The sequence below is a fragment of the Podarcis erhardii genome, assembly GCF_964252035.2.
Source record: "Podarcis erhardii genome assembly, chromosome: 6".
Classification (NCBI taxonomy): Eukaryota; Metazoa; Chordata; class Lepidosauria; order Squamata; family Lacertidae; genus Podarcis; species Podarcis erhardii.
In genome coordinates, this window is record NC_138510.1 from 45,366,301 (window position 1) to 45,392,667 (window position 26,367).

Below are 26,367 nucleotides of genomic sequence, written 5' to 3' on the forward strand. Positions count from 1 at the left end.
TGAGCTAGAGCCTCCTGAGGTCATCTTACCTATGCAACTCCTTTGACCTGACAAAGAAGAAAGAAGAAAGCGATGTCTGTAATTTCCAGCTGACTTGCCAGACACTGCCTCCAATTCTTGACTGACTCTGCTCCTACACCATTTTGTGGCAAGCAAGCCTCAGGCATTTTCAGCTGTCTCGGGTGAACATTGGGAATAGAAAGTTGAAGAATCCCTTCTCCATAACATCTAGTTTCACCCTTTTATTCTTTTAGTGATAGGGACCATTAGTTGCTAAAAATACTGGCAAATGTTTCATTTCTCCAAAGACTGTAGTAGTGCTTTTGTGGATGATTGGTGTGTATATATGCTGCCCATCAAAAAGCCAGACATCAGCTGTGTCTGTGGACTGCCTGACACTAATCAAAGTATACTAACAGGATCAGCACTACATGCAAGGACAGCAACAACGATGTGCAAGCAACAGTAATTCTAAGCTCCTATCCTAACAGGATCCATTCTGGGTATGGTCCTCTTTGCTATTAGCCCAAGTTTTAAAGCAAACTAAGGTTCCCTTGGCCAGTAAAGTGAGATGAGCACCACAACCCCAGAGTCGTTCACGACTGGACTCAACTGTCAGGAGTCCTTTACCTTTTTAAGGTTGAGAAAATACCAATTTGGCTTTATTTTACTTCATCTGGCATAATTATGGGCCATACCAAAATACTCAATTTTTTTGAGGTTTTGAAGCTCAAAGAACTCTTGGTATCTTAAAGCCTTATACAGTGGTAACTCGGGTTAAGTACTTAATTCATTCCGGAGGTCTGTTCTTAACCTGAAACTGTTCTTAAACTGAAGCACCACTTAGCTAATGGGGTCGCCTCCTGCTGCTGCCGCGCCACCAGATCACGATTTCTGTTCTCATCCTGAAGCAAAGTTCTTAACCCGAGGTACTATTTCTGGGTTAGCGGAGTCTGTAACCTGAAGCGTATGTAACTTGAAGCATATGTAACCTGAGGTACCACTGTAGTGCCAAAATCAGTCAGTTTCCAGAGGGGAATGAAAGAGAGAAAGGAACAGAACAAAATTCTAAGCAGTAGCAATGCTATGAATTTGGCATTTACAAATAAGAGCAGTGGAAAGCACTTCTGAAAGATCAACACAACACCAAGAAATTCCATTTAATAATTAAAAAAAGACAATATGAAATGCAAACTTTTCTTTTTACAAGTTCAGATACAATTTCTTTTATCAAGTGCAAATAACTTTATGGACTACACCTTTTTCATCATTTAATCATTACTTTATAGGAGATACTGGACTGTGGATTACTGCACAATGCAATTATAAATATTTCAGCTTTGTTGTTTTAAATTGTTATATTTCCTATGTTGAGATGGAATTTTCAGCTTTTCAAACCTTTAGATTTTCTATATTTCATTAAGCATAGAATGGAAACAAGGGCTCTAGCTAGAAGGAAAGCAGGTAGAATTTCTAAGCCAAATTCAATACAAGTTTTTCCTTCAGAGCTGGCCCTGTACTTTTGCCTACAGTAAGCAATTGGACTTGAGCATCTCGACCTCCCCTCTCCAGATAAACAAATGCTTATATGCCGTAAGAAATTGCTGAATATGATGACATCAGAGCCAGATATGAATTCTTAGGTGTTACTATGATGCCATATGTCCTGCTGAAGTACTGCAAAAATGTTCACATCAGAGGCAATTCAACTTCAATGCTGATATGATTAGAGTAAATTTAATGGGGCAAATTCCAATTCTGGATCCAAAAGAGAAGAAAAGCAAAACTATTAACACTCAGGCAGAAAAGCTTCAATACCACTACAGGAAACAGAGATGATCTGATCCAAGTGAAGCCTTGCAGCTTTTTAAGACACATTTCCAATTGTTAGTTTCAGGTCATGGCTCAGAGAAGGCAACAATTTCACCCATAGAAGTTGGGATTTCATCACTAGTATTTGCACTGGATTATGGATCAGTGACTGACAAGTGACCTTACATAGGGAAGAATTAAACTGACAATGGCATACTTCAGTTTTCAAGTTAGGGCTCACTATAGCTCATCTCAAAACCAGAGTTCAGTGCTGAACTCAGGCTTTGAAAAAGGGAAGACTACAGTACCTCTGAGCAGGGGCAGAGAGCACCCCCTTCTCACTGAGAATTCATGGCTACAGCTCTGAGTTTAGGGGAAAGAGCCTTCAGGTGGACGATGCAAATTCCCAAGAAACTTGAGCCCCAGCGCCTCTTGAGAAATAAGAGCCTACTGAAACATTCAGAAAATGAACTATACCACCTCAATATCTAAATGGGGACCCTCAGGTTCAAATATATCAAAACCTCCCTGCCCGTGCAAAGCTAACTTGTCAGAAAGAGTGAAGGTTAGATGACACTTTGAAAATGCTAGAAGACTTTAATACAGGGATGCATTCCAATATGTGATCCCTAATATGCATTCTTGATATTGAATTGAATTTACTCTCAAGAGCTGCTTGTGGCCAAAAGGTAATTTCCAAGTCACTAGAAAAATTCTGCGCAAGTCCTGTGTCCCTTTCATTGGTTACAGGATAATCAAGGAGCTTGATCTTCAGGATTTACACTGGAATTTACTGTGGTGAGGAAAAAGAAAAGATTCCAAGAGCTGAAAACTTACGTCACATTTAGTCACCATTTCCCCAAATCCTTGTCTGTATTCATTTCTGTTTCATTTTAACACATGCACGCACACAAACACACACACATTCTCTTTTCTCAGGCAGGTATAAATATTGTAGTTTCTAGGAGAAAAAAAAACTTCCCTCTAAATAATATAAAGACAACTCAAAAATGATTGCACTTAATAATATGAAAAAGGTAGAAAGGAGAACGTCCTAGTGCACAAACATTCACTCACTCCTGCCCTTCACACTGCTTGCTTTTTTTTTTTGTCATTGAGTTACTCTTTGGCAGAGCTTATAAGAAGTCTGATCTCTCAGCACCAGTCTCCAAGGGGGAGAAATCACATTGGAAAGTCTCACTTTTTACCATGTTTTCTTCCCCTTTTTCCAGACATCATTCCATGTGAGATTGTGGCTAGGCCAATGTTTTCTCTGAATGCAAAAAATCAAGACTCCGTCACGAAACGATGCTCTTAAGTCACCAAACTTGCCATCACGAACATGGGCGATTTACTTTCACACTTCTGTGATACGTCATTTTCTTTTACATGATCTTCCTCCCCACAACTTACACTTTATTTTGTCTGATCCTCTCTGCAAGACTGTGCTTGGTTTATTTTTCTCTTTTAAAAACTCCCCCAACAGTCTGATAAATAAGGCATAACCTTCCGCATTCTGGGTGTCCTTTGCCCCCAATTCTTTACGAAAGAGTTCAGCTGGACCGGTTCCACTGCTTAGAAGCTGCTCAATGTCTCCCCGTTTCTTCTGTGTCCCAGGAGTGGAGCATGATATGGTAGCAGGGGTTGTTTCTATCTAGAAGCAGACAATTGTGTGCAGAGAGATGTACAAACAGCCTCTTTGGCAACTGCCTTGCAGCAGAAGGGGCCGTACATAATTTGCATATATGGGAGAAGGCGGAAACTGCCCTGGAGTTACAGGTCCCAGTAGAGGCCACTTGTGAAGAGTGTATCACTTACTGGGATATGTGAACTCCATGGGCTGAGGCTCCAGTATGGAAAGCTCAGGGGATGGTTGCCAGCTGCTTCTTCCAAGGGCAATGTCATCAGTGAATTTGGTTTGGAGAAAAGCCAAGGGAAGACCAATGGTTAGAGTCATCTGCATAGTGAGAAAATGGGGTTTGTATTTGTAGGAAAAAGTCATTGAAAAATAAGAATTAAGTGTAAGAAAAAGTTTTCTTGGCTGTCGAGGAGCCTGGAAGGCTGGTGAAAAGTGTCACAAGGCTATTTGTAAGGCCTGAGAAAGCTGGAAACTTTGGACCGGAGGAGTTTGATAAAAGATCGTGGCAGCATTTCCTTGTGTTTCTCTGTGTATTTGAAGTAGTTTTGTGGGTGAGCCAGCACATCAAAGAAAGCTTTGATCAGCTTCTTGTCCTGCAGGGAAAACAAACAGAATGGACATGGTAACTTTAGGAGCAAGGGGGTGTAGCACACACGGCAGAACTCCACAGGGGCTGCTTGCAGACAGGTAGCTCCTACGGCTACTCACTCATTGCTCTGCCACTATAGGGATTAGAATCCAGTCGTACCTTGGAAGTCAAACGGAATCCGTTCCGGAAGTCCGTTTGACTTCCAAAATGTTTGGAAACCAAAGTGCGGCTTCTGATTGGCTGCAGGAAGCTCCAGCAGCCAATCAGAAGCCATGGGAGCCCTGTTAGACGTTCGGCTTCCAAAAAGAGTTTGCAAACCGGAACAGTCACGTCCGGGTTTGCAGCGTATGGGAGCCAAAACATTCGAGAACTGTTCAAAAACCAAGGTATGACTGTAGATGGCTTTTGAGGGACCTATGGCCTTTAAAGTGCACATGTAACATAATGTGTAGTTGGCCCTTTATGTCATCAATTCAATGTTTCCCCACCCTCTGCAAGGAGCTCTCCAAGGACAAGTCACATAATCGTTCCTAGTCTTTTTTCAAGAGGAGATGCCTGGGCATGAATTTGGAATCATATGCATGCTAAGCACATGCTCTATCACCCCAATAACACGAAAAGCAGCCTCACCTTCAGTATTTCCTGATGGTTTTCAGAAGCATATAGCCTGCCATCCCGTACAATATCCTCCACAAGCTGTTCATAATCCTCTACATTGTTGAGAAAGGAAGTGGGAGGGATAATGAAGAAAAAGCAAGGGATTAACACACCTGCTATTATTTGAAAGAAACACGTACCTACAAACAATGGTAAAAGGAATTTGATGCTGCACAAAGCTGCTTCAATGGTCTCTTTCTTTGGAGTAGTTCCTTTATTCCCCCCCAAATTCTGACCCAATTCCACATTCTAAAACGGCTCACTGGCTTGGGGTGTACAAAGGAGGGCAGCCAAACACTGGCTCTGAGTTTGCAAGTGACCACAGGTCAGGGAGACTGTTCAAGGGACTCGCCTCATTCTTCCCTCCCTCAGCCGGGTGCAATCCAGGTCAGAAAGAGAAAGAGATGAAGGGAGCAACATCATGGACTAAGATGGGAGAGGGAAGAAAAGGCAACAGCAGAGGAGGAGGAGAGGCTGTGCCATCCAACCATATAGAGATTTTGCATGCAAATCAGAATGCAGAAGGGGGGAGTAGCACCTCAGACCATGCCCCCATTCTTAACCACTCACCGGCCTCAAAATGCTCGTCCTATGCAGATGCTCATCCATATGTAGGGCAAGCACATGGAGGATGCAGAGGGGCTATGCCTCCTAGCACTGCCCCAGACATCATGCTATCCTTGATTCCTAAAGCCCATGCATTGAGCACAGACACCTGCAGAAGCTTATGAACAAAGAGTTGTATGTGCTTTGCCTTCTCTTGGCAAGGAAAGCTTAGTGCATGGTCTCTGAGGAGTGGGGACAGTATAGCGTTAAAAGCAGGAGGTTACAGCCCCACTTCATCCTCTAGATATTTGCCCTTCATTCACCTGCAGTCCTTTCTCTTACCATCATAGGTGACGTATGGTATCTGAAAGCCTCTGGCACTGTTGGCTTCACTAGTTTTAAAGTTGATCCACAGCTTCCGGGACCTTGCTGTGAAGGCGATGGGTCTCTCATAAGTCTGGCATGTCTCATAGGTGGTGATGGAGGAAGGAGATGCTGCAAGGCAGAACAGAACAGGACCATGTGTTGTGTGGAATTACCCAGATCTCACACCCCAAGATAAACTCCATTAAAAGATCTAGGAAGGCTAAGCAAAAAGGAAAACACTGCTGAAATCTAAGCAAAGCTCTTCCTGCTTCCTTTGCTGAAGTCCTAACATCTGCGAGACAAAAATGAGTGTGTTTTCCTTTCCAAGGTTATAAACTGTGAGGATAGCCGAATGCCATTTGGCAGCTTAACTACTGAAGGCAACTTTCCTTTTCAGGGGCGGTGAGGCAGAAGTAAAGAAGTGCGGATTCATTTGCTTAGTGGTAAAGCAAGCAGAAGAGACATCAGGAAAGATAGAGCTTGCGGAGCCAAATGTGGTGCACCATCTAGGGCAGGGGTGGAGAAACTCCTGGCTAGCGGACCAGATCCTGACCTACCCCCTGCCATATACTCCATGGACTACTTTGACAGGTGGGTTAGTCCACTCACCTGTCAGTCATCTGATTTCTGTATGCTGCCAGGTGACAAATTCAAAGTCAGCTGACTTGTGCTGGCAGCATGACTTCAAACGGATTCTCTATTTTGACCCTTTGCTGGCATGGTTTGGATTCAAAGTGGGAACTGCAGCAAGCCCCTTTGGAGGGGCACTTTAGGTACCAATTAGCTGGCTGGTGCTGAAAGCATGTGTTCCAACAGGCTCCCTTTCAGCACTGATCAGTGCTGACATCGAGTCCCCTTGGCTCCAGTACCAGGAACTTCCTAGCGCACTTGATCCTAGTGGGGTTCACTGTCAACACTGATCTATGCTGTCAGCTAGCTCCATTTGCAAAGGAACAACCAAGAGCAGACTTCAAATTCATAACTGTTCCTTCACAGCCACATCCTTACCTGCCCCACATCTGATGTCAGGTGAGCATAGTTTGGAGGAAATGCCCTCATGGGCCAAATGTGGATCCCTGCTGGTTCTAATTCGGCTCAAAGACTGGAGGTTCCCCATGCCCAAGATGGGGAAACTGCTCCAGAGATCCCCACAAGAGCCATATTGATGGATGCAGGGAGGAAAATATACAATGGTCCCAAGTCCATCACCATGGCTGACAGAGACAACTGAGCTGTAAGATCAGTGAGGGCTGTGCAGGCTACACCCTTACTGTGATGTTGCTCAAAGCATATACTGTACACCTGCTTTTTAGAATCACCTTTTCTGCTTTTTCAGTTCAAGGGTATAATATGCTTCACTTAATCCAGGATACACCAGATATTTGCAGCTGCCCCAATATCCTGTAGGTGTCAGCACTGTAAGCCACCAGAAGTCTCAAACAGAATCTCCAGCAGCAGAATGCAAGCACTTTGCACACTATGACAGTCTGTTGGAAGGAGCTCTCGCCTGCTCATTACTACTCTGCAGCAGCACCACTGCAGATAGCAGGGGATGGCATTGCAGGAAGCAGTTCAGCTGACCTACAAAGCTGCTTGCACTGGCTTGGTCCCCAGTCATGGAACTGCCATCCTGTCTCTCCATCAGCCAGGGCAGGCACACAAATCACTTGGTTTGATCACTTATTCATGCTGGCAGGGAGACAGAGTCTCCATGGCTCCTGAGGTTTCCATAGTCCAGAAATTGGGGAGGAAACCTAGGCAAGTCCCCATCGCCACACTACCCTTTTTGCATGGCCCCTACACAGCATTTGGTTACCTACAGTTTTTCCGCATGACCAGGACATCCCCACATTCATCCTCAGACGGCAGGAAGATTTCAGGCACCACAATAAGAATCTTGCGCTTTGGCGGTGGGTTGATATTCCAAGTACACTCCACATTTGCAGGGTAGTTTCCAGGGTAGTTGGGAGACTCAATATAACCAGTGTACTCTCCCAGCTCCCCTCCACATTGACGGTCTGCAACAAAACACATAGGGATCATTAGGATGTTATCTGGGAAGCTGAACCTGATTGGTTGCCAAGGGAGACCTGGGACATAAGCACCAGATGTGACACAAGTCTATGTATGCCAGTGTGGCTATATAAGAGTTGTGTGTAAACACAGGTACAGATAGGTCCATAAACTTTACTATTGCATGCATAAGGAAAACCAATAGGAAGCTAATGAAACAGAGATAATTTCAGCAAATGACTTCTGTTACATGCAGTCTGCAGAGAACAAAGCATACTTTTGCATTGTGACACAGAGGTTGAGCCGTCAAAGTCTGTGGTGGTATTCCCAGGGCATGTGATGCAGTAGTTCTGGCGGAAGTCAGGTTGGTAAGTGCCTACGGCGCAGCGGATGCAGCGGTGGACGCTGGTGTTATAATAATGGCCCGGGGAACATTGAACTATACATTGAAGAGAAGAGAAAAGTGTCAGAGACTGCCAAAATAATACAAGGAAATGAAAAGCTATTTGGGGCAGTTAATTTGCTGGTAACATTGCTTTCTCTAATCGTGCAAGAAGGCTTGATGAATATCACTGAAAGGATGCAAGGCAAACTCCGCAGGAGCACTAAGGTGCATAGTAACACTGGCTGAAGATGGATAGCTCAGTTGGCAGAGCATGAGACTCTTAACCTCAGGGTCGTGGCTTCAAGCCTCACACTGAACAAAAATATTCCTTCAGTGCAGGGGGTTGGACTAGATAACCCTTGCGGCCCTTCCAGCTCTCTGATTCTATGATTCTAACCTCTCTTTCTGCCTCCTGACCAAATGTACATTAGTCCTAAATATGTATTTTTTTACCATCTGACATATGGAATCCCTTGTAATACAGGGATTCCATTTATTACCATATTGATATTAATATAATACTGTACGGCACTTTTAAGTGTCCAAAGTACTTCCCATAGGCTATCTAGTTGTAATGTTCACAACAACCCTGAAAGGTCAGTCAGCATTATAATCCCCCATATTGCAGATGGGAAGGGCTGGGGCTAACAGTAGCTTGCTTTAGGCCACCTGGTGAGCTCACGCCAAAGGCAAGATTCAACCCAGGGACTTCCTGGTGGGTTACTGAACATTCTGAAGCACTAGCATGATTTATTCTTAGCTAGTTTCTTTACACACACCTCTTTGTCTTCCATCCAGCCAAGGAAGACACATTACCAGAGTTTAAGGACTTGTTCCAGCCAGGCAAAAACGCTCAAACTGAGTGCAATTCAGGGCAGTGAGAGATGCGGCATAGGGAGAGGCCTGAGGGCCAAACAGAGAGGTCTGGAGGGCCACATCTGGTCCCCAAGCCTGAGGTTCCTCATCCCTGTCTTATACAGTGCTGTTGTCCCAAGCATACCTTTGGTATCACAGTCCTGGAAGGAGAAAGCTCCATCATGCTTAGTGTTCAGTCCCCCGCCACAGGGGAAACACAATGCTCGGCCTGCTTCCGGTTGGTAGGTGCCGCGTGGACATGGTTGGCAGGGTTTGAAACCGTCTACAGAATACTGGCCGGGGGGGCACTGACCTGTGGGCCATGCAGGAGAAAAGAGATACTCATTGGTCCAGATTAAGTATTGTCTCCCTATACACATTGCTTCTAATGTACCAGCAGCATGCAACATGCACTATAATATAACTGAGCCATGGGAGAGCACCATGAGAACCGTCGGCCATCCCAGAAATTGCCTAGGGCAATGTTTCTGCCTCTGTACTGGAATGTGATAATGCCCATGGTATGAAGGAGAAACGCCACAATCGGATCCATTTTATCCAAGTTCTGGATGTGAAGTATTTCCCCCAAAATAAATACGTAAACAGATTTGGAAGAAATGGGTCATGAAGCTGAACTACCCCGTGGCTGCAGCTTCACAAGCCCAGATTCTTTATTTAACAAATTACGTTAAATAAAGTTTGCCATTTAAGAGTAACTGTCAGGCATGGCAATAATAGGTGCACCTCCGAGCTGCCCGTCCTGCCATACTTCTGAGTGCAATCAATGGCAACAGCTGTTTCCCTGTCATTAGTTGGGGAATTAGGAAACAGTTTAGAACATATGAGCAGCTGTAGCCTCTGTAGCTTTTTCTGTACTTCTGAACTAGCTCCAGAGTGACAGGGCAGGAGGAATGCTAGAGGGGAAGTAAAGCATCTTGTGCACAATCTGGCAGCTATCTTTGGGGCCCTTTTCTGAGGGAACACTGAGACACTGCTCTAGTCAGCCTTCTCCTCCAGATATTTTGTCTATAGTTCCCATCACCTTAGCCAATGGTGAAGGATGAAGGGAATTGTAGCCCCAACATCTGGAGGTCCTTAGGTTGTGCAAAGGGTGCAGTAGTGAATCAAAGCTGGAAGTGGCTACCATGCCAGTTACTTACATACAAAACCACCATCCTAGGCCTCTTGTAAATGTTGTGTTTAGGGCCAATGCTTATGAACTAGTTGCCATTCTTTGGTGTGGAAGGGAAAGTGCAGGTATCACTGCAGTACTATTTTTTTGTGGGTGTTACCAATTCCATTCCCTTTGCTGTGGCCACTAATTCATTCTAGTTCCGAGAGCTACTGTTGGCTACTCTGGGACAGGTTATCAAGTGTCCTAGGATATTGGACCTCAGCTATAGGTTTAGAGTACCTTGCAGCTCATCCCTGTACCTGCACAGGCGCTTATATTTGTTGCTCCAGCTGGCCCATAAGCATCACTTCCAGGGCAAAGGTCACAGGAGAGCTGGCCTTCTTTCTCCTGGTAGGTCCCTGGAGGGCAAGGGACACACTGCTCCATCTGACCATGGTAATACGTTCCTTGCAGGCAGCTAACTAAGAGAGAGGCAAAAGCGCTAGTGACACATGTGCCAAGACAATGCCCAAGATAACCCTTGTCTTTCTTGCAGGACAGAGACCCCAGGATCTCTCCTTGCCCATGTTACAATAATACAGCTCAGGCCCTCAAAAGAATGAGCACAGTAACCGTATCTATTGTCTAGAAGCACATGTGGCTGCCATAGATGTTAGATTTGGCAGCAATGGCATCAGAGCAGCAGTGTAGCACTAAAGGCTTGCAGTTAATATGAAAATGGTTCTTTTACTCTTCCTTTCCTCACCCCCAACCAATTCAGGTTGTTTCCTTACCACACTTAGGTCCCAGTCTCTCCTGTCCCGGCCCACAGCTCTCCTGCCTCTCGGGAGTCATGCTCAGCTTCCGTGCCACTTCGTATTCCATCCCCGAAAAGCGGATCAGGAACCGTTCCTGGTTTATGGATTTCTTCAGTGCTTTGATTGCCGATTTCAGTTTTTTCTCAACCTTCTGCCGCACACAGTTCAGATTGCAGCTGGCTGGAGATGAGGGAATGAGACTGTGCTGTTTAACCTAGCACTAGGAAGAAGAAACCCCATTTCCAAAGACAACCTTATGTCCCTTTTTATTTCCAGCTGCTGTTAAATCAGCATAATCTATTCCAGTCTCATGCTAGGGGAATGGCCATAGTTAAGTAGTACAGCACACATTTTACATGCAGAAGATTCCGGCTGAAATCCCAGGCATCCTCAGTTAACAGGATCTCAGGTAGTGGAACAGGGAATGACCTCTGTCTGACGCCCAGCAGAACCACTTCCAAACAGAGTGCACCATGCTGGATAAATCAGACCAATGGTCTGAGTCAGAAAAGGGAAGCTTCATATATTTCAAATTTCCTCAACCTCATCGCCCCACCCCCAGATGTTATGAACTAAAGAACTCATCATATTATAAAGTTGTATCCAACTAAGTATACCCACTAAAATGAATGGGCCTAAGCTAGTAATCATGTCATTAATTTCAATGAATTTGTGTATGTATATATTTATGACAAGGGAAGTGGGTGGCGCTGTGGGTTAAACCACAGAGCCTAGGACTTGCTGATCAGAAGGTTGGCGGTTCGAATCCCCACAAGGGGGTGAGCTCCCATTGCTTGGTCACTGCTCCTGCCAACCTAGCAGTTCGAAAGCACATCAAAGTGCAAGTAGATAAATAGGTACCGTTCCAGCAGGAAGGTAAACGGCGTCTCCATGTGCTGCTCTGGTTCGCCAGAAGTGGCTTGTCATGCTGGCCACATGACCCGGAAGCTGTACGTCGGCTCCCTCAGCCAATAAAGCGAGATGAGCGCCACAACCCCAGAGTCGGCCACAACTGGACCTAATGGTCAGGGGTCCCTTTACCTTTACTATATTTATGACAGTGTGTGTATGCATAAATAAAACAAGACATTGCCTTTTCTAAACAATCTTTTAACAATATCTAGGAAAGTTGGGTCAGCCAGTCCTTCTCTTGTACTCTCTTCTGAGATGGGTGTTCCTGGAACATGAGGTCTCTTCCTCATATTACTCTGTGATGTTGTCCCCTATCCCTGAGGGGAAAGCCAAGCTTTCTCAGTCACCTTCTCTACCTGTAATTTCTTCGGGCTTGATTTCAGCTTCAAACTCCAACGTGATGCGAGTCACCTCCTTGTTGGGGGAGTTGCGGGCACGGCGTCCTTTGCCCTTCTTGGATGAATCACACTTTAAGTTCACAAATGTCACCTGGCAATCTGAGCAAGGGGCTGCCCCACCTAGGAAAGATGGGGCGTGGTGTTAATATCCTCCAAGCAAGCTCTCTCTGAAATCCTAACAGGCATTTTCCTCTGTGACAACCAAGCAGGGCTTCTCTCCTTTATCCCGTGGCAGGAAGCTCATCATTTTACTCCCATACCCACCCGACACTAGCTAAGGCACTTTCTCAGGCACGACTTCCCAATGATACAATCCCACACAGCCATTTGTGGTGTTATTGCTATCAGTTTTTTCCTCCGCACTACATCATCCTCTGTGGAGGGGAGGGCCCCCACGCTTAGGGTTCTTTTCATCCTTCTATCCTCTCTTTTCTGCTTCTGGGCTCTCACACATTCAAAGGCACAAAAGCATAAAAGCCTCAGCTATTCCACAGCTTCCCAACCACATGCCCAAGAGTGAGTGCAGGAAGCCTTGACTCCAAGAGCCTCAAACTCCCTCTGTGTGTGGCTGGTTTTTAATAGTTGCAGTATTCAACTATGGCAAATGTGGAAAGCACAGTTCCCTGGTCCTTAAAAGCATCACAAGAGAATGCTTACAAGGACTGCATGCTAAATCCAAAGAGCTGCTTTCGTGACATACAAGACTTAGGACTGAAAACAGCCCCAAGGGAAGACTTTGAGAAGACATACAAAGGAGGGAGTACCTCACCTAGTGCAGCATTCCTGCCCACCTCATCCTGCTTGCCTTTCATGCGTGGGTGCAGGTGACATTTAGCATCCTTGATTTTGAAGGAAGCCTTTTGTTTGATTGGAGCAGTGACAGTCTCTAAAAGAAAAGGCAGGTGCTAAGTATCAGGGGAGCCAACCGAGTCTCGGGAGGAGCCCTGAGGACTCAGGAGACCAAACTTACCAACACAGGGATGGCTGACATTGCTGGGCCTCTGTGGAGGTCCCTGCCGCAATATTGGGGTACCGCAGCTCACTGTGTAGCTATTGTCAGACTCTGCAAAGAGAAAGAATCAAGTCGTAATCAGCGGAGGCCTGTGGCCAGATATTTCTAAATGTATGCCTGCATGGGCCTGCATTTGTAAGCCCAGCCCAGCCCAACCCAAACCCCAAATGTATTTTTGAAAGATTAGCCCATGCCTGATCTTGCCCATCAATCATATGGATGAAAGCAGCCCAGTTTTGGCCAGAACCCGTTACTATGTTTCCCCACCCCCATGATTTCCATTCAGAAAGAATAAACAACCCAGCAAAGAATCCCAGTGCAATACAAGCACATAAAAGGAGCACAGATGGTGCCAGAGTGTGGATAATCTGAGCAAATTCTCATGGCTCACAGCCTTGTGGGAGCCATTCATGAGTGAGATCACATATGCCTTGCCAGAGGGAGAGTGAGCCAAAGCTAAATGCATGAAGAGTACTTAAAAAGTCCCCAATCAGCCAGGGATTGCATCTGATGCAGTGGTAAATTAACTCAGTCTGCCAGTCCAAAGATTTCCACTTGTGCAATGGAACGTCCCCATCCATCACCTCCCATGTACCCCCTAAATCTGTTTTAGAGGATTCCACAACCCTCCAGGGGAGAATTGGGAAGAGCACAGGCTGCACACAGTGGTGGGAGAGGGGGAGAGTTCCCGTTTTGCAAACTTACATCCTTAAGCTAATGTGACAACTTATGTCCCAATGTGTATATTATTCAGCCTTTGGAATCAGGTGAACACTTGGACAGGACCACAACATCAGTGGTAGGCATCAGTGGTGGGCTCTGTTAGGGTATCAGGGCCTTGGCAGTTGCCCAAGGATACTAAGTACTGATGATGGCCCTGCACATGGGTTAAGCGCTATACTAAAGCAGCACAAATAACCTCCATTCACATCCCAGTTCTTTTTCAACTGTTCCTTCTCCTGCAAGTGCCACTGAAATCAAAGCCGAAAACCTCCAAGAGCTTATGTGGGAATAGAAAAGGGAACAGACCATAGGACTGAGGAATGGAATTGAATAAGGCTTCAAATGCAGTAGAAAAATGGGGACAGAAGATTAAAAATCCTGTAGCAAGAGCCCGGAAGCTATACGCCGGCTCCCTTGGCCAATAAAGCGAGATGAGCGCCGCAACTCCAGCGTCGGCTACAACTGGACCTAATGGTCAGGGGTCCCTTTACCTTTACCTTTAGCAAGAGAATAACAGGGTCCCATAATGGCACAATGCCCACAAGCCTCCAAATATTGCAGCCTCTTGAATCTGAAGCTATTAAATTTCCTGGGGTGAAGGAGTGGCAGATTGGTGCACTTACCAGGTAGAAAGCGAGCCTTAGAGGCACAGGTGAGGGAGCAGCTGTCCTTCTTGCCATTCTTGTTGCAGGTAAGTGTGGCTCGTGGAGATACTGCACCAGCCAAACATATCACCAGCTCTGAAGAACAAGCAACAACAGACAGCAATGATAGCAATATGCAGATGAGATGGTGTAATTTTAAAAAGAGCACACAACTATTGGGATGGCTACAGTGCAAAGCCAAACCTTGTTCTCCAGTGGAAGTAAATAGGTATTAGTCCACTACTACTACTACTGTACTACTGTTTCCACTTTTATCTGCTACAGCAACTTCTCTGCATGTGTTGTACTGAGTTTTTCAGCTCACCACTGAAGGAATAAAGTCTAAAAGCATGCAGGGTAACTACTGGACCAGCAAGAGCAGAATCTGCTAAAAATTGAGAATGCCTGAATTTCCAAACACAGATTCTGTGACAGCTGTTTAAGAATCTCATATTTCATTTTTGGACATGCCTCTCTAGGTTTTATTGTATTGCAGAAAAAAAAAACACCTGGGAATGTTCAACACATTTCTGCGAAACTTAAGCTAGTTTTCTGTGTTTGAGCAAAATGTTGTGGTTACCTGTTCTGCAATCTCACTCCTCTCGATAAATCACAGCATGGTGAGAAGTTTTGCATTACACAGCACCAGACCAGCGTGTGGAATTCTCATTAATAACTTTGTGGTTTTTAACAGCATCAGAATTTAAACTATCAAAACAGTGCCATACAACAATGCCACATTAAAATTAGTCTCATAGAATCATAGAATCATAGAGTTGGAAGAGACCACAAGGGCCATCGAGTCCAACCCCCTGCCAAGCAGGAAACACCATCAGAGTCTCCTTGTTCTCTGTTCAGTTACTACAGTAATTTTGTCCTCAGCTAGAACATTGCCTGCTGAAATACATTCTGCCTCTGGAGGGCAGCATGACCTCAGCCCTTTTCTACACTCACCTATGCAATCCTTTTTATTCCAGTGAAGTTTGCACCCGGCAGGGCAAGTACATTCATAGCTGCCAGGGGTGTTTATACAGCCAAATTTGCAGCCTCCTCGGTTGATGCTACATTCATCGACATCTGAAGGGCAACGAAGAGATGCAATGAATATGACAACATAGTACAAATGTAACATTCTGATTAGAGTATCCAAGACTCTGGTTCCAGAACTATAATATGGGTTGGTAATCAGACAAAAAAGAACCAAGTGTTAAAGAGTAAGTGGGAAAGAGACCAGGGAGGGAGAGGGAGAGAAGACAATAAAAACATACGATAACCTCTGCTGCTGATTCACCTTGTCATTCAGGAAAGACAGCTGCCAGATCAAATATTCATATACTGTATATATTGTGCCATCAGCATACGTGGGAGTTTACAGCATAAGTCAAAGACATAAGGTCCTGCCTTGAGGTGCTTCTGTTAGCAAAGTTTCTTAAATAAAACAGAGTACAAACTAGATGATCTCTGCAGTCGCACTTCCAACAGTTTACAAGTTTGTCAGTGGAGGAGAAAACAGAGGAAAACAGACTGGAAAGGCTAACAAAGAATGGGAAAAATATGTAGCTAGAGGTATTGATACTGAGTGGCATGATTAGAAATGATGACAGTCCTCCCTTGCACATTTAGAATGCTGCGCTCCATGATGGTCACAAGGGCTATCCATTCAGTGTGTAGCTCAGTGGTGGAGCATCTTGTTTGCATGCAGAAGGTCCAAAGTTCAGTCCTCCTGCCTGAAACTCTGGAGAACCACTGCCAGTCAGTGCGGACAATACTGAGTTAGATCTGGCTCAGGGTAAGGCAGCTTCCTATGTTCCATTCACCAGTGTGCACACACCTATTATAGGTTTAGACTGGTAGACAATTTATTTTTTAAAGCATGCTGTAATTGGGAAGGCCAAACTAGAGCTTCAAGGGAAATGAGCTTGCTGCTAAGTAGGGCTTAAGCTCCACATACAAACCTGCTCCACACACATTCCCAAGCATCTGGTGGAACTGCTGCCTAGTCAGTAATATGACCTTCTCAGCTTGTGGCAGTCCTTTTTCTGCCAGCCCATCCTGACTCCCAGTTATGCTGCCATTTGTGTCACTGCATTGCCACAGGCTAAATTCATCTTTTGATATTTTACTGCTAATTCACTTTTTAGGTGGTCTGCCAAAAGCCAAGTTCAGCACTTAACATGCAATTGCACAACCCCATCAGCTGGTGGTAGTGACGTTTTAGAGGTAATGGAGGTCAGAGATATAAATAGGCCCCAAAATACATAGGGCAGGCACATTTTGAAAATATTGCTTGTTTCCCAAGACCAGCCTTCCCTAATCTGGTGCCTTCCAGATGTTGTTGGACCACAACTCCCATCATCCCTGGTCACTGGATATGCTGATAGGATTTATAATCAGGGTGGGGGAATCTGAAAGGCACTAGGTTGGGGAAAACTGCTCTAAACCTATTCTAGGAAAACTTAGCAACTGTCAGGAAATGCAACCTGCTGCCTGCTTAGTCTATCTAATATTTCCCACAATAGAAAATGTCTAATCCCATCCATTGTACAGGAAGCCTGCCTCATCCCTACCTTTGCCAATAAAGAATAGGTAATCAACGATGAGAGAAAGAACTCATCAGACCCTGCTTTAGAGTCATTCCAGAAATCAAGAGTGTGACTGTGAGCAGAGATCAGTATAAAATGGAAAGGCTTGGTTGCTAAAGTTCAAAAGACAGCTGTGTCAGACAGTCTACCAATGCTGCCCCCTTTCAGCAGCTCTCCCCATTATGGCACACAGAGAACCACAACCATGGAAATCAATGCTAAAGGTCTAGCATGAAGCGAGCAAACAATGGGAGAGGAAGAGTCAAAACAACTCATGAAGGAAGAGCTTTGTTCTGAAACCTCCACTTACAAAGGCTTCAGTCTTCCAGGCTTTGCCAAAGCACACTCCCACACAATGGGGCACACTAAGGTCATGGGCTTTGCTCCCAACTCTTTGGAGTAGGCTGGGTGCTGACTCATATGGCACTGCCAAGCCATTCTTGGGCTTGGTTCCATTTCATCTTGTTTATTTATGTAACTCACTTTCTCCCATCCCAAGGGAGCTTTTAGCTAGGAGAAAGTTAGGAATGCACCTTGTACCCTTGGTGCATCTAGCTCAGTACTGCCTAGACCAGGAATGGGCAACCCTTTTGTTCCTGAGGGCCACATGCAGCAGCGGGTGGGTGTCCAGGGCCACATATAATGGGCAGGGCTGCACCTAGTGCTGGGCTGTCATGGACTGGCTGGATGCATAGGAGTGGTGGAAGGCACCAGCTGGAGCACCCCAGGGGAAGAAGGCTCAGAGCCAGGGGATTGGTGGTAGGATGACATTGAGCAGCCAAGGGGAGAAGAGGGAGCAGACTGGGAAGAGGTGCCAGAAGCAGAAGACGTAACAGGGTTTGGTGAGCAGGAAGAGGCTGTGGCAGAGGGCAGTTCCAACTCTGAAGCTGGAGTGGAATGGGGCCAGGAGAGTGAGGGGCAGGCTGCTGAAGAAGCCAGGGAGTCTCCCCCTCCTGCTGCAAGCAGTTCACCTCCCCCCGGTCTCCTAGAACACGCAGAGAAATGAAGAGGGGGGTTGTGTGCTGGTGCTGTTTGCGACTGCTTGGGAAAGATCCTGGAGAGGGGGAGCCTTAGAGAGTGGTGGAAAAGCAGGGATCTTCAATCGTTGCAACTTGTTGGAGCAGGCCTACTGGGAAGAGTTGCTGGGATCACTAGGCCTGTGCCATTTTGGTTTCTTGAATAAAGAGTTAACTTCACTGACACTGCGTTTTTCTTTGATTGCTGACTCACGCTAGACTCCAGCTCCTGACTTGAGCAGGGGCAGAGGCAGGACAAGCATCTCCTAGGCTGCCCTCCCCCCCCCCCATTTTAAAGTACCTCCCCCTCCCTAGCTGCTTGGGATTACCAGGGAGGTTAAAGTCTGAACTCCCCAGCAATTCTAACACAGCTTTTTTTAAAAGGCAGGGTTCTCTTTGTATGCTCTCAGTATGGACCGTATTGAGAGCAGCAATGGGCTGCACTTGGCTGCCCAGCTGTGGTCCACAATGACTTGACAGCAGGTCTCCAAGATGTGTTTTCCAGCCCTACATTAAGATGCTAGGGACTGAACCATTTTTCATACAAAGAACATGGTCTGCCACTAAGTTACAACTCTTAGCTCTCACACTCTTCATGGCAACACATGCGAGTCTGTGAAGTTCCCTGAAGATAGAAAGAGGTAACACTTTGCTTCACCTAATTTCAGTGGTAAAGAATCCACCGCCCCCAGTATTTTCTGAATGTCACTCCCCTTTAGAATTCTGGTTCAAAACCATAATCCTGAGTGGAATGTGACAACCTTCCCCTGAGGGCAACAAAGGGCACAAAGCAAAGCATGGTGGTGATAGCTGTCTCCAGTTATTTCCCATTTTTGTGTCCAGATGCCTCATACAGTCAACAAATGGGACCTGCAGCAAAATGTTAGGAGTGTGCAGTGTTGTTGTTCAACATTCCACCCACTCCAGTGCATTCCATTCACCACCCTAGTTTTCCATTTCCCAGCCTCCCTCCACAGCCACTAAGCAATCTCAATCCTCATTGGGCTATTTGGGGGGATCTGACACCTCCCCCCCAATTTCTTGTACTGCAAGATGGCAACTGGCATGCAGAAGTATACCGCCTCTAAAACACAGAGCAAACGTCAGTCTGTGGAACCCAAACTGTGGAACCCAAACCCAAACCCAAACTGATGTTTGTGCCAATTCATCTTTTTGCAAGCCACTTTTTGTAAGCTCGTAAACCCGTGGGTAGCGATTGTCTTGTTTTGTTTTTATGTAAGCCACTCGGGAGGCTTTTTTTTGGTGAAAGAACAGGCTACAAATGCTCTATATAAATAAATAAATAAATCAGTTTGTGGTATTGCATGTTACAACATCCTTTTCCATGTTAATCTCACAAGCAAAATGCTATAAAATAAGGAAGCTGATTTAAACTCAGTGACAAGGGCATTTGCAAGTGACCAGGAATTACCTTGTGGGCTCCAGGTGTGATGAGGGTTTTCAACAAGCTTTGATAGATGTTACTGAGATTGCAAAGGAGCTAGAAATACTACCAAACTTTGGGACAGAACAGGTTAGGAAAAAGGAGGAAGAAATGGCAGTTTGAGTATGAGGCCCAAGAAGAGGCACTGCGAGGACCAAAGCAGAAATTCAAAGTAGGTTTCTACTATGTTGTTTCAGTCGGGTTCATAGAAGCTACAACAGCTCCACTATAATTCCCTATTTGGCTTCCTGTATCATGCATGCAGTATCTATCAACAAAATATCTACTGAAGATGTACTTAAGGGCTGCAAGCATTTGGAAAAATCACTGATGAACAATGGAAACAAAGATATTGGCGCTGAAGTTCTGTGCTGTGGACTTACAGCAATAGCTCAAAGACTTCCAAGGCTTATGCCACCACAAGAAGGAAAAGCACACAAATTGAGATTTTGATTACAGATAGGTAGCCGTGTTGGTCTGCCATAGTCAAAACAAAACAAATTCCTTCCAGTAGCACCTTAAAGACCAACTAAGTCAGTTCTTGGTATGAGCTTTCGTGTGCATGCACACTTCTTCAGATAAGATTTTGATGTGCCTGAAATTGAAACTATTAAGAGACTTAAATTTTAACATCATAATTCACAAAGATTATTTAGCAGTTTCAAATTTTGTGCTTTTCAATTTTTTCTACAAGACATCAGTTTTTGAGCACTGAAGTTAGCAATTAAAACAATTGTGGAGTGCAAGTAGCTAGCTTTGTCTAGGGCACAGAATAGCCCATCACTGGCACTGGGTTGGGTTAATAATCGTGTTGAACTCATGAGTCTGAGTTATCTCTGAAGTCTAATAATGATACTGATGGGACATACCTTTAATTTTTTATTTTAAAAGACCTGTCTAGCATATCCCTTTTAATTTCACTTCTATCTTCCTCCACAGGGTTAAATCCAATTTACTGTGGGAACACAGTATTCCTGGAGCTTAGTGTCCTAAACCAGCAATGAAAAATGGATTAATTGTTTGATGTGGTCTTGGATAAGATTCCTTTTCAGCTTTCAGTGTGAATCAGAGAATTCCAAAGAAGAGTAACGAATGTTCAAATAAGGCCATAAGTTAAAGCAGGAGAGCACAGAGTTAAGTCCTACTTTGGCAAAACAAGATGAATGACAATCAAACTATCTAGTGGTGTCTGCCTGATCCTCTCTTTTCAAATAATTTCAAGTGATAAAGTTTATGGTTAAACATTTGATGTGACCAGCACTGGTATATACATCTGTTGTGGGGAAATCAGAAGGGACAAAATATCAGGCAGGGCCTAGAAACCTGTAGGGATGCTTGCTGCAGGTAGAATGTAAAACCATGCAAAATTGTTGTGGTTGAGGTAAAATAAGGCGGAAGATGGGGGAACACTGCACACAAGAGCTTGGGATTAGAAGTGCAGTCCCCTGTAAGGTGGACACAGAGCCTACAAGGAACAATAACTGAGGGTATGGTTCATGGAGGAAGGAAGAAGACGGGGAATGTCCCACACAATTTGTACGGATGATACGTTGCACTGGAATTGAGAGGGTGAGGGCTGAAGGTCATGCGATCAAGGAAGCAGAAGAGAGATGCAGGAAACCTCATCATACAAAGCCTTGGAGCAGGAAGGACGGTTTTTGAAAAGAGTGTGAAAAAGTGAGGAAGGCAGAAATTTGCATATTACTTCAGATTAACTGGGCAAATCTCTGGCTGCAGGTGTCTGGTATATAATTTAAGTTCTTAATCACTTACTGTAGCTGAGCCAAGGAATGCAAAATGTAGACAAGCCCCCCAAATACCAAAACCTTTCCATCTTGACTTACAAGCTTTGCAATATTTCATTGCCTTCATGTTACTGAGGCTAGGGCCCAAACAGCGCCAAGCAAAGCAGCAGAACTGCTATCTTCTGTTGTGCTGCCTACATTTCTCTTGATAAAAATTGCAAAATGATGCTTGATTTCTTCAACAGGAAACAGCCCCCTTTCAAATGTCTAATTACTCATTTTTCAATTTGTGATATATTATAGCATCTAGCTCTTTTTCTATTCCGGTGTGTGACCTAGCCAGCTGTCCCCATCTCCCTTGTGTACTAATTTGTTTGGTTTATTTCCTCAACAGGTAACATGACACAGTGCATAAAGAAGATGTGCTATGAGCCTGGATGCCCACCCTTCAAATCAAATTCCTTAGGTAGTCTAAGGCAGCTGTACTTTCATATCATAGGTATGCATTGAGTAAAACCTTCTCTCTCAGCTGTGACCACACCATACATTTGAAGCATATCTATAGTGCATAAAGGTAAAGGGACCACTGACTGTTAGGTCCAGTCGCAGACGACTTTGGGGCTGCGGCGCTCATCTCGCTTTACTGGCCGAGGGAGTTAGCGTATAGCTTCCGGGTCATGTGGCCAGCATGACTAAGCTGCTTCTGGCGAAACCAGAGTAGTGCACAGAAACGCTGTTAAAAAATGTTATAGTGTATAACTTCCTGCAAAGTATATTGGGAGCTGTAGTTTATCCATTACAGAGCTTTCGTAGGGAACTGTATGTATGGTGTATACATAGTCGCCAGTCCCACTCCCAGAACCAAAATAAGATTAAAGGGTGGAGGAACCTTTACTTAGCCCTATAGCCCTTGTTTCTCTTAGGAGCATTTCCAGTGTCTCTCTCTCTCCCCCCATTTAGCAATATTGCACCGGAAGCGTGCAGCCTCCTGCACATATGCATCTCAGGTCTATGATTAACAATGATATGAAACCTTCCTTTGCAAGCAACTAATTCAATACAATAAGCCTCTCCTAGCAGGACAATTAAATGTGACATTTCTCACAAAATATGCTAGTGATGCAGATACACTCCATCTACAACTGTCTCTTCGCAATGTGATTTCTGTGTCCACACCTGTGATCCATAGCTGGGCTCTGCCTGTTATCATGCAAAGGACTGAGCAAAATTGGTTGCCTAAGCAGAAACAGCTTCATCTCCAGCAAGTACAGAGGGGATCTGTACTTGGCAACCACAGAATGTTAGCACACTTTGGACAGACATCAAGTAAAGGTCCAGCATGCAGTTTAAACAATACTTACGAAGCTGCGTGACAACATTGGCACTCGGACAATATGCTGTTTTTGATTTGTGATTACATTTTACCACACTGAAGACCATGAATCTGCACCAGTTTGACAGGAGTGGCAAATTGAGCCCAACGGGCGAATTTGTGTTTTCAGTTTTCAGGTGCACTTCACTTTTGCCAGTCTGCATACTTTGCTTGCGTGCATGTTTGTGTGCGTGTAATTGCTGCAGTCTGTTTACGCATCTGCCTCAGTCTGTATAATCTAGGGCATCTTGAGAGAAATAACTCTCCCTTATATTTATCGTGGCAAGCCACACTGCTGCAGCAACACGCTCCAACAAACCCCTCCACGCCTTCCATCTGTCTTTCCATTTTTCTTGCTGGCACAACCCCAACCCTTTCCTCCCCCTCCATTGAGAAACCATAAAACTTTCTGAAGTTCCCCTCCACCCACCTCATATCCTCTGCCAAAAACTCACAGTGGGGTTTTCCCTACTCACATCCCACTGGACAAGACACAAATCGTTCCTGTCACCTTGTTTATAGCTGCAGAGACAAATGTCTGGTCCTGCCACTCTCTGGAAAGAGTAGCAAACATATTTTAGGAAACATAATTCACTAAATGTGGTCTCACAAGAAAGAGGGGGGTGGGGCGGAAATCTCTCTTGTGGTCCAGGTGCAGGAATGGTAGGCCAGGCTTTAAGAAACCTGTTCAGCCCTTGCTTGGTTCAATCATTGGCTTGGGCAAGTCTCAGTTTAATTTTTGTGTAAAATTGGAATTGTTGTGTTAGAGCTGTTTTGTGGACAAATTATGTAGAGACTATAAAGAACATTCAAATGAAACATTTCTGCATAAACTATAGTATTCTCTACACTTCAAGCAAGGGCAAACACAGTCCATAAAATCCATCAAATAAGCAACTCACCATAGAAAGATTCTCTGACTAGGGCCACCAAGATGCTTTGGGAAGAGATCAGTAGTAGAGCACATGTATTAGAAGTAGAAGTTCCAAGGTTTCACCCTTAGTGATTACAATCAAAAGGATCTCAGCAAGATTAGAGTACATCTCTGTCCAAGATACTGGGGAGCCACTATCAATATGAACAGATCATTCTGGGCTATATGGCCCAATGGTGTGACTCATTATAGACAGCACCATACATATATATGTTTATGCTGATGATGTGAGATCCAACAAGTGTTTAGATTTGCAGAGTTTATCCTTGCAGTGAACAGACCTGCTTTTGTTTTCCTGTCTTAAAGGATAAGCCACCAGTATAATCCAGACAGAAGCACTGGGATACCAGACACCCAGTAATTTGTGGTACACAAACAGTGAATGACCTGTACTCTGAAAGGCTCTTCATGTCTGTGCTTTCAGATTTTCACAGGTCTATGTTGGTAACTTCACTGCCTGTATGGCCACCCACTGTTAACCTGATTATGAGCTGATCCCGAACTACATTATTCTACTAATGTCTGCACCATGAAGCACGAAGGCAGGAGCTGCTGGGTCTAAACTGCAGTAATGTTCTGTATCACATCAGAGACACCACTCTACACGGTCATGTCTTTACACAGTCTAAATTTCATTACTAACAACTTCACAGAGTGCGAGGGAATGTCAAACTGCAATGCATGACAGCAGACACGGCCTCGGTGTTTAGAATGCAAGATCCTAATCAATGGATTGAGCTCAATCCGAACTATTAGCATCCTGCCTAAAGATTTCCATCTAACATGAGATGCAGGAGAGCTATCTTTGATAAGTAACACAGCAGTTGTCTTACTGTGCCTGTGATCCACCATCACATAGTAAAGTGTCTCATTTCCAACTGAAGCCAGCACCAGTGTCTTCTGAAAGAAACTAAGTATTCATGAATATTACCTTGCACATTAATAGGAACAGTTTTTAGTCATCTTTGAATTTAAAAATGACTTTACCTACCCAATGTGCAAGAACCGTTTTCTAACTTCTATTCAGCTCTTGGGCTTGCTGATATTCTCCAGGTTCTGTGTTCAGCTTAGAGCTGAATGATTACTGACAATATTACAGGGAGGACCCTGCTTTGGGTGAAGCAGAAACTACATGAGCAATGGAGACTTTCTCAAAGCTTACTGTCCATAAATGAAAACCAGTCTGAACTGGTCCCTTGGAGGTCAAAGGTCACTAGGCTTCAGCTTAGAACAGAAAGAGGACAGTTATACCTGAGAGAGGTAGAAGGTTTAAAGTTCAAGAAAGAGGTGCCAAAGAGGTCACAAAGAACAGCCAAGTCCCACTCATCCTTATCTGTCACACTGATACCTCCACAGTGGGTGAGTCCGTAGAGTGTGTAGCCTTTGTGACACAGGCACTGGAAGCTCCCTGGTGTGTTTACACAGATGTGGTCACAGGTTCTGTCAAAGGAGCATTCATCAATATCTGGGAACAGGAAAAGAGTGTATAAGCCACATTCCACCAAGTAGACAGTACATCCCTGAGGCCTGGATTATTTTACTTCCTCAATAACCAGAGATTTTGAAACTGTACCCATTGCCAGCAGTCTTTTGTCAAAGTCATTCTAACAGAAGCAAACACATATATGTATGTGTGTGTGTGTGTATGTGTATGTGTATGTATATATGTCCAACTGCCATTATTTCCTCTGCAGTCCAGGCTGCATTGTCAGACCTAACCCCCTCAAGTAAAATAAGCATCGAAGTACACATATTCAATATTATTTCATGCACAACAATTACTCCTTAATACTCTTAACCACAATGTTACACTAAAAATCATGAAGGTTGAAAAAAGGTAAAAGCCCAGCTTCAAATCTCCAGAGCTATGAAACTCACTGGGTAACAACTGGGCCAGTCACACTCCCTTTCTGTCAGCCTAACCTATCTCACAGGGTTGTTGAGGATAAAAGAAAGGGAACCATGTATGTTGCTCTGAGCTCCTTGGAGGAATGCTGGGATAAAAACTGCCTATCTGCCTGCCTGAATAAAGGGATCTTTCCCTCATCCCTTTAGTACATGTTTATGAGTGAAAAAGTGGTTCTAAACAGTGCCAGTGACTACAAGTACAGAACTGGGGAGGGGAGGAAAGGTGGAAATCATTTCTGACTAATTAGGACAGAAGTATCAGCTTGGGAGTGCGTCACAAGATTAGGGCCAACACATTCCTCAACTTTGTATGCAAGTCAAAGGGCTGAATCTCAGGGCTGACACAAGAACCCCAAATGGAGCAAAAGGGCTGGGAATGGGAAGAGAGTTTGCAAGTTTTCCACTGCCACTTTTCCAGTGAGATGCTCAGAAGTAACCACAAGCAGAAAATATGCTTTCCCAGTAGAGTCTTTGCTGAGGGAGATGCCAGGGCCACCTATTCTTTTCCTAAAGGGAAGTTCACTGGCGCTGGAAGGCACAGTCTGTTGGCCACAGTCAGCCTACTGGCTTCATGTTTACGTCATTGGCTTCATTAACCTAATTGCCACAAACTCATAAAAAGAAAGCCATGAAGGCAGAACCTGGATGGAGATGAAAGGGGCCATAACCTAAGCATAAAGCAACTCTTCCCACCTCAACTCCTAACACACGCCCAGCTTCCCTAGGGCCAGGCCTTATGCAGTCAGAATAAAACACCTGCACTACACCACATGTTAGCAGCTGCCTTCCCCAGCCAGAAGGGAGGGGAGAACTTACAGCTGCTGATTTGGAGAACGAAACAGGCCCTGATGTTGAACCCAGCTGTAGACCCAAGCCGGTTGCC

General features: G+C 44.8%; 1 protein-coding gene across 6 annotated transcripts in view; it reads right to left on the reverse strand.

The window, feature by feature from the left end:
* Window positions 1-1,125: 1,125 nt before the first annotated feature.
* SCUBE3 (signal peptide, CUB domain and EGF like domain containing 3) overlaps window positions 1,126-26,367 on the reverse strand; it is a 114,762-nt gene continuing 89,520 nt past the window's right edge. For 5 of the 6 annotated variants that reach the window (XM_081865363.1, XM_081865365.1, XM_081865364.1 and 2 more), the window contains 14 exons: window positions 24,925-25,041; window positions 15,438-15,560; window positions 14,463-14,579; window positions 13,075-13,167; window positions 12,874-12,990; window positions 12,063-12,224; window positions 10,771-10,974; window positions 10,297-10,458; window positions 9,008-9,175; window positions 7,900-8,061; window positions 7,430-7,627; window positions 5,586-5,738; window positions 4,671-4,750; window positions 1,126-4,044 (listed from right to left, as the gene is read on the reverse strand). In XM_081865363.1, coding sequence (XP_081721489.1) covers window positions 3,895-4,044; window positions 4,671-4,750; window positions 5,586-5,738; window positions 7,430-7,627; window positions 7,900-8,061; window positions 9,008-9,175; window positions 10,297-10,458; window positions 10,771-10,974; window positions 12,063-12,224; window positions 12,874-12,990; window positions 13,075-13,167; window positions 14,463-14,579; window positions 15,438-15,560; window positions 24,925-25,041 — 2,006 coding nt within the window. In that variant the 3' untranslated portion in view covers window positions 1,126-3,894. The remainder of the gene's footprint in view (window positions 4,045-4,670; window positions 4,751-5,585; window positions 5,739-7,429; window positions 7,628-7,899; window positions 8,062-9,007; window positions 9,176-10,296; window positions 10,459-10,770; window positions 10,975-12,062; window positions 12,225-12,873; window positions 12,991-13,074; window positions 13,168-14,462; window positions 14,580-15,437; window positions 15,561-24,924; window positions 25,042-26,367) is intronic. The other variant, XM_081865366.1, reaches the window with a different exon arrangement.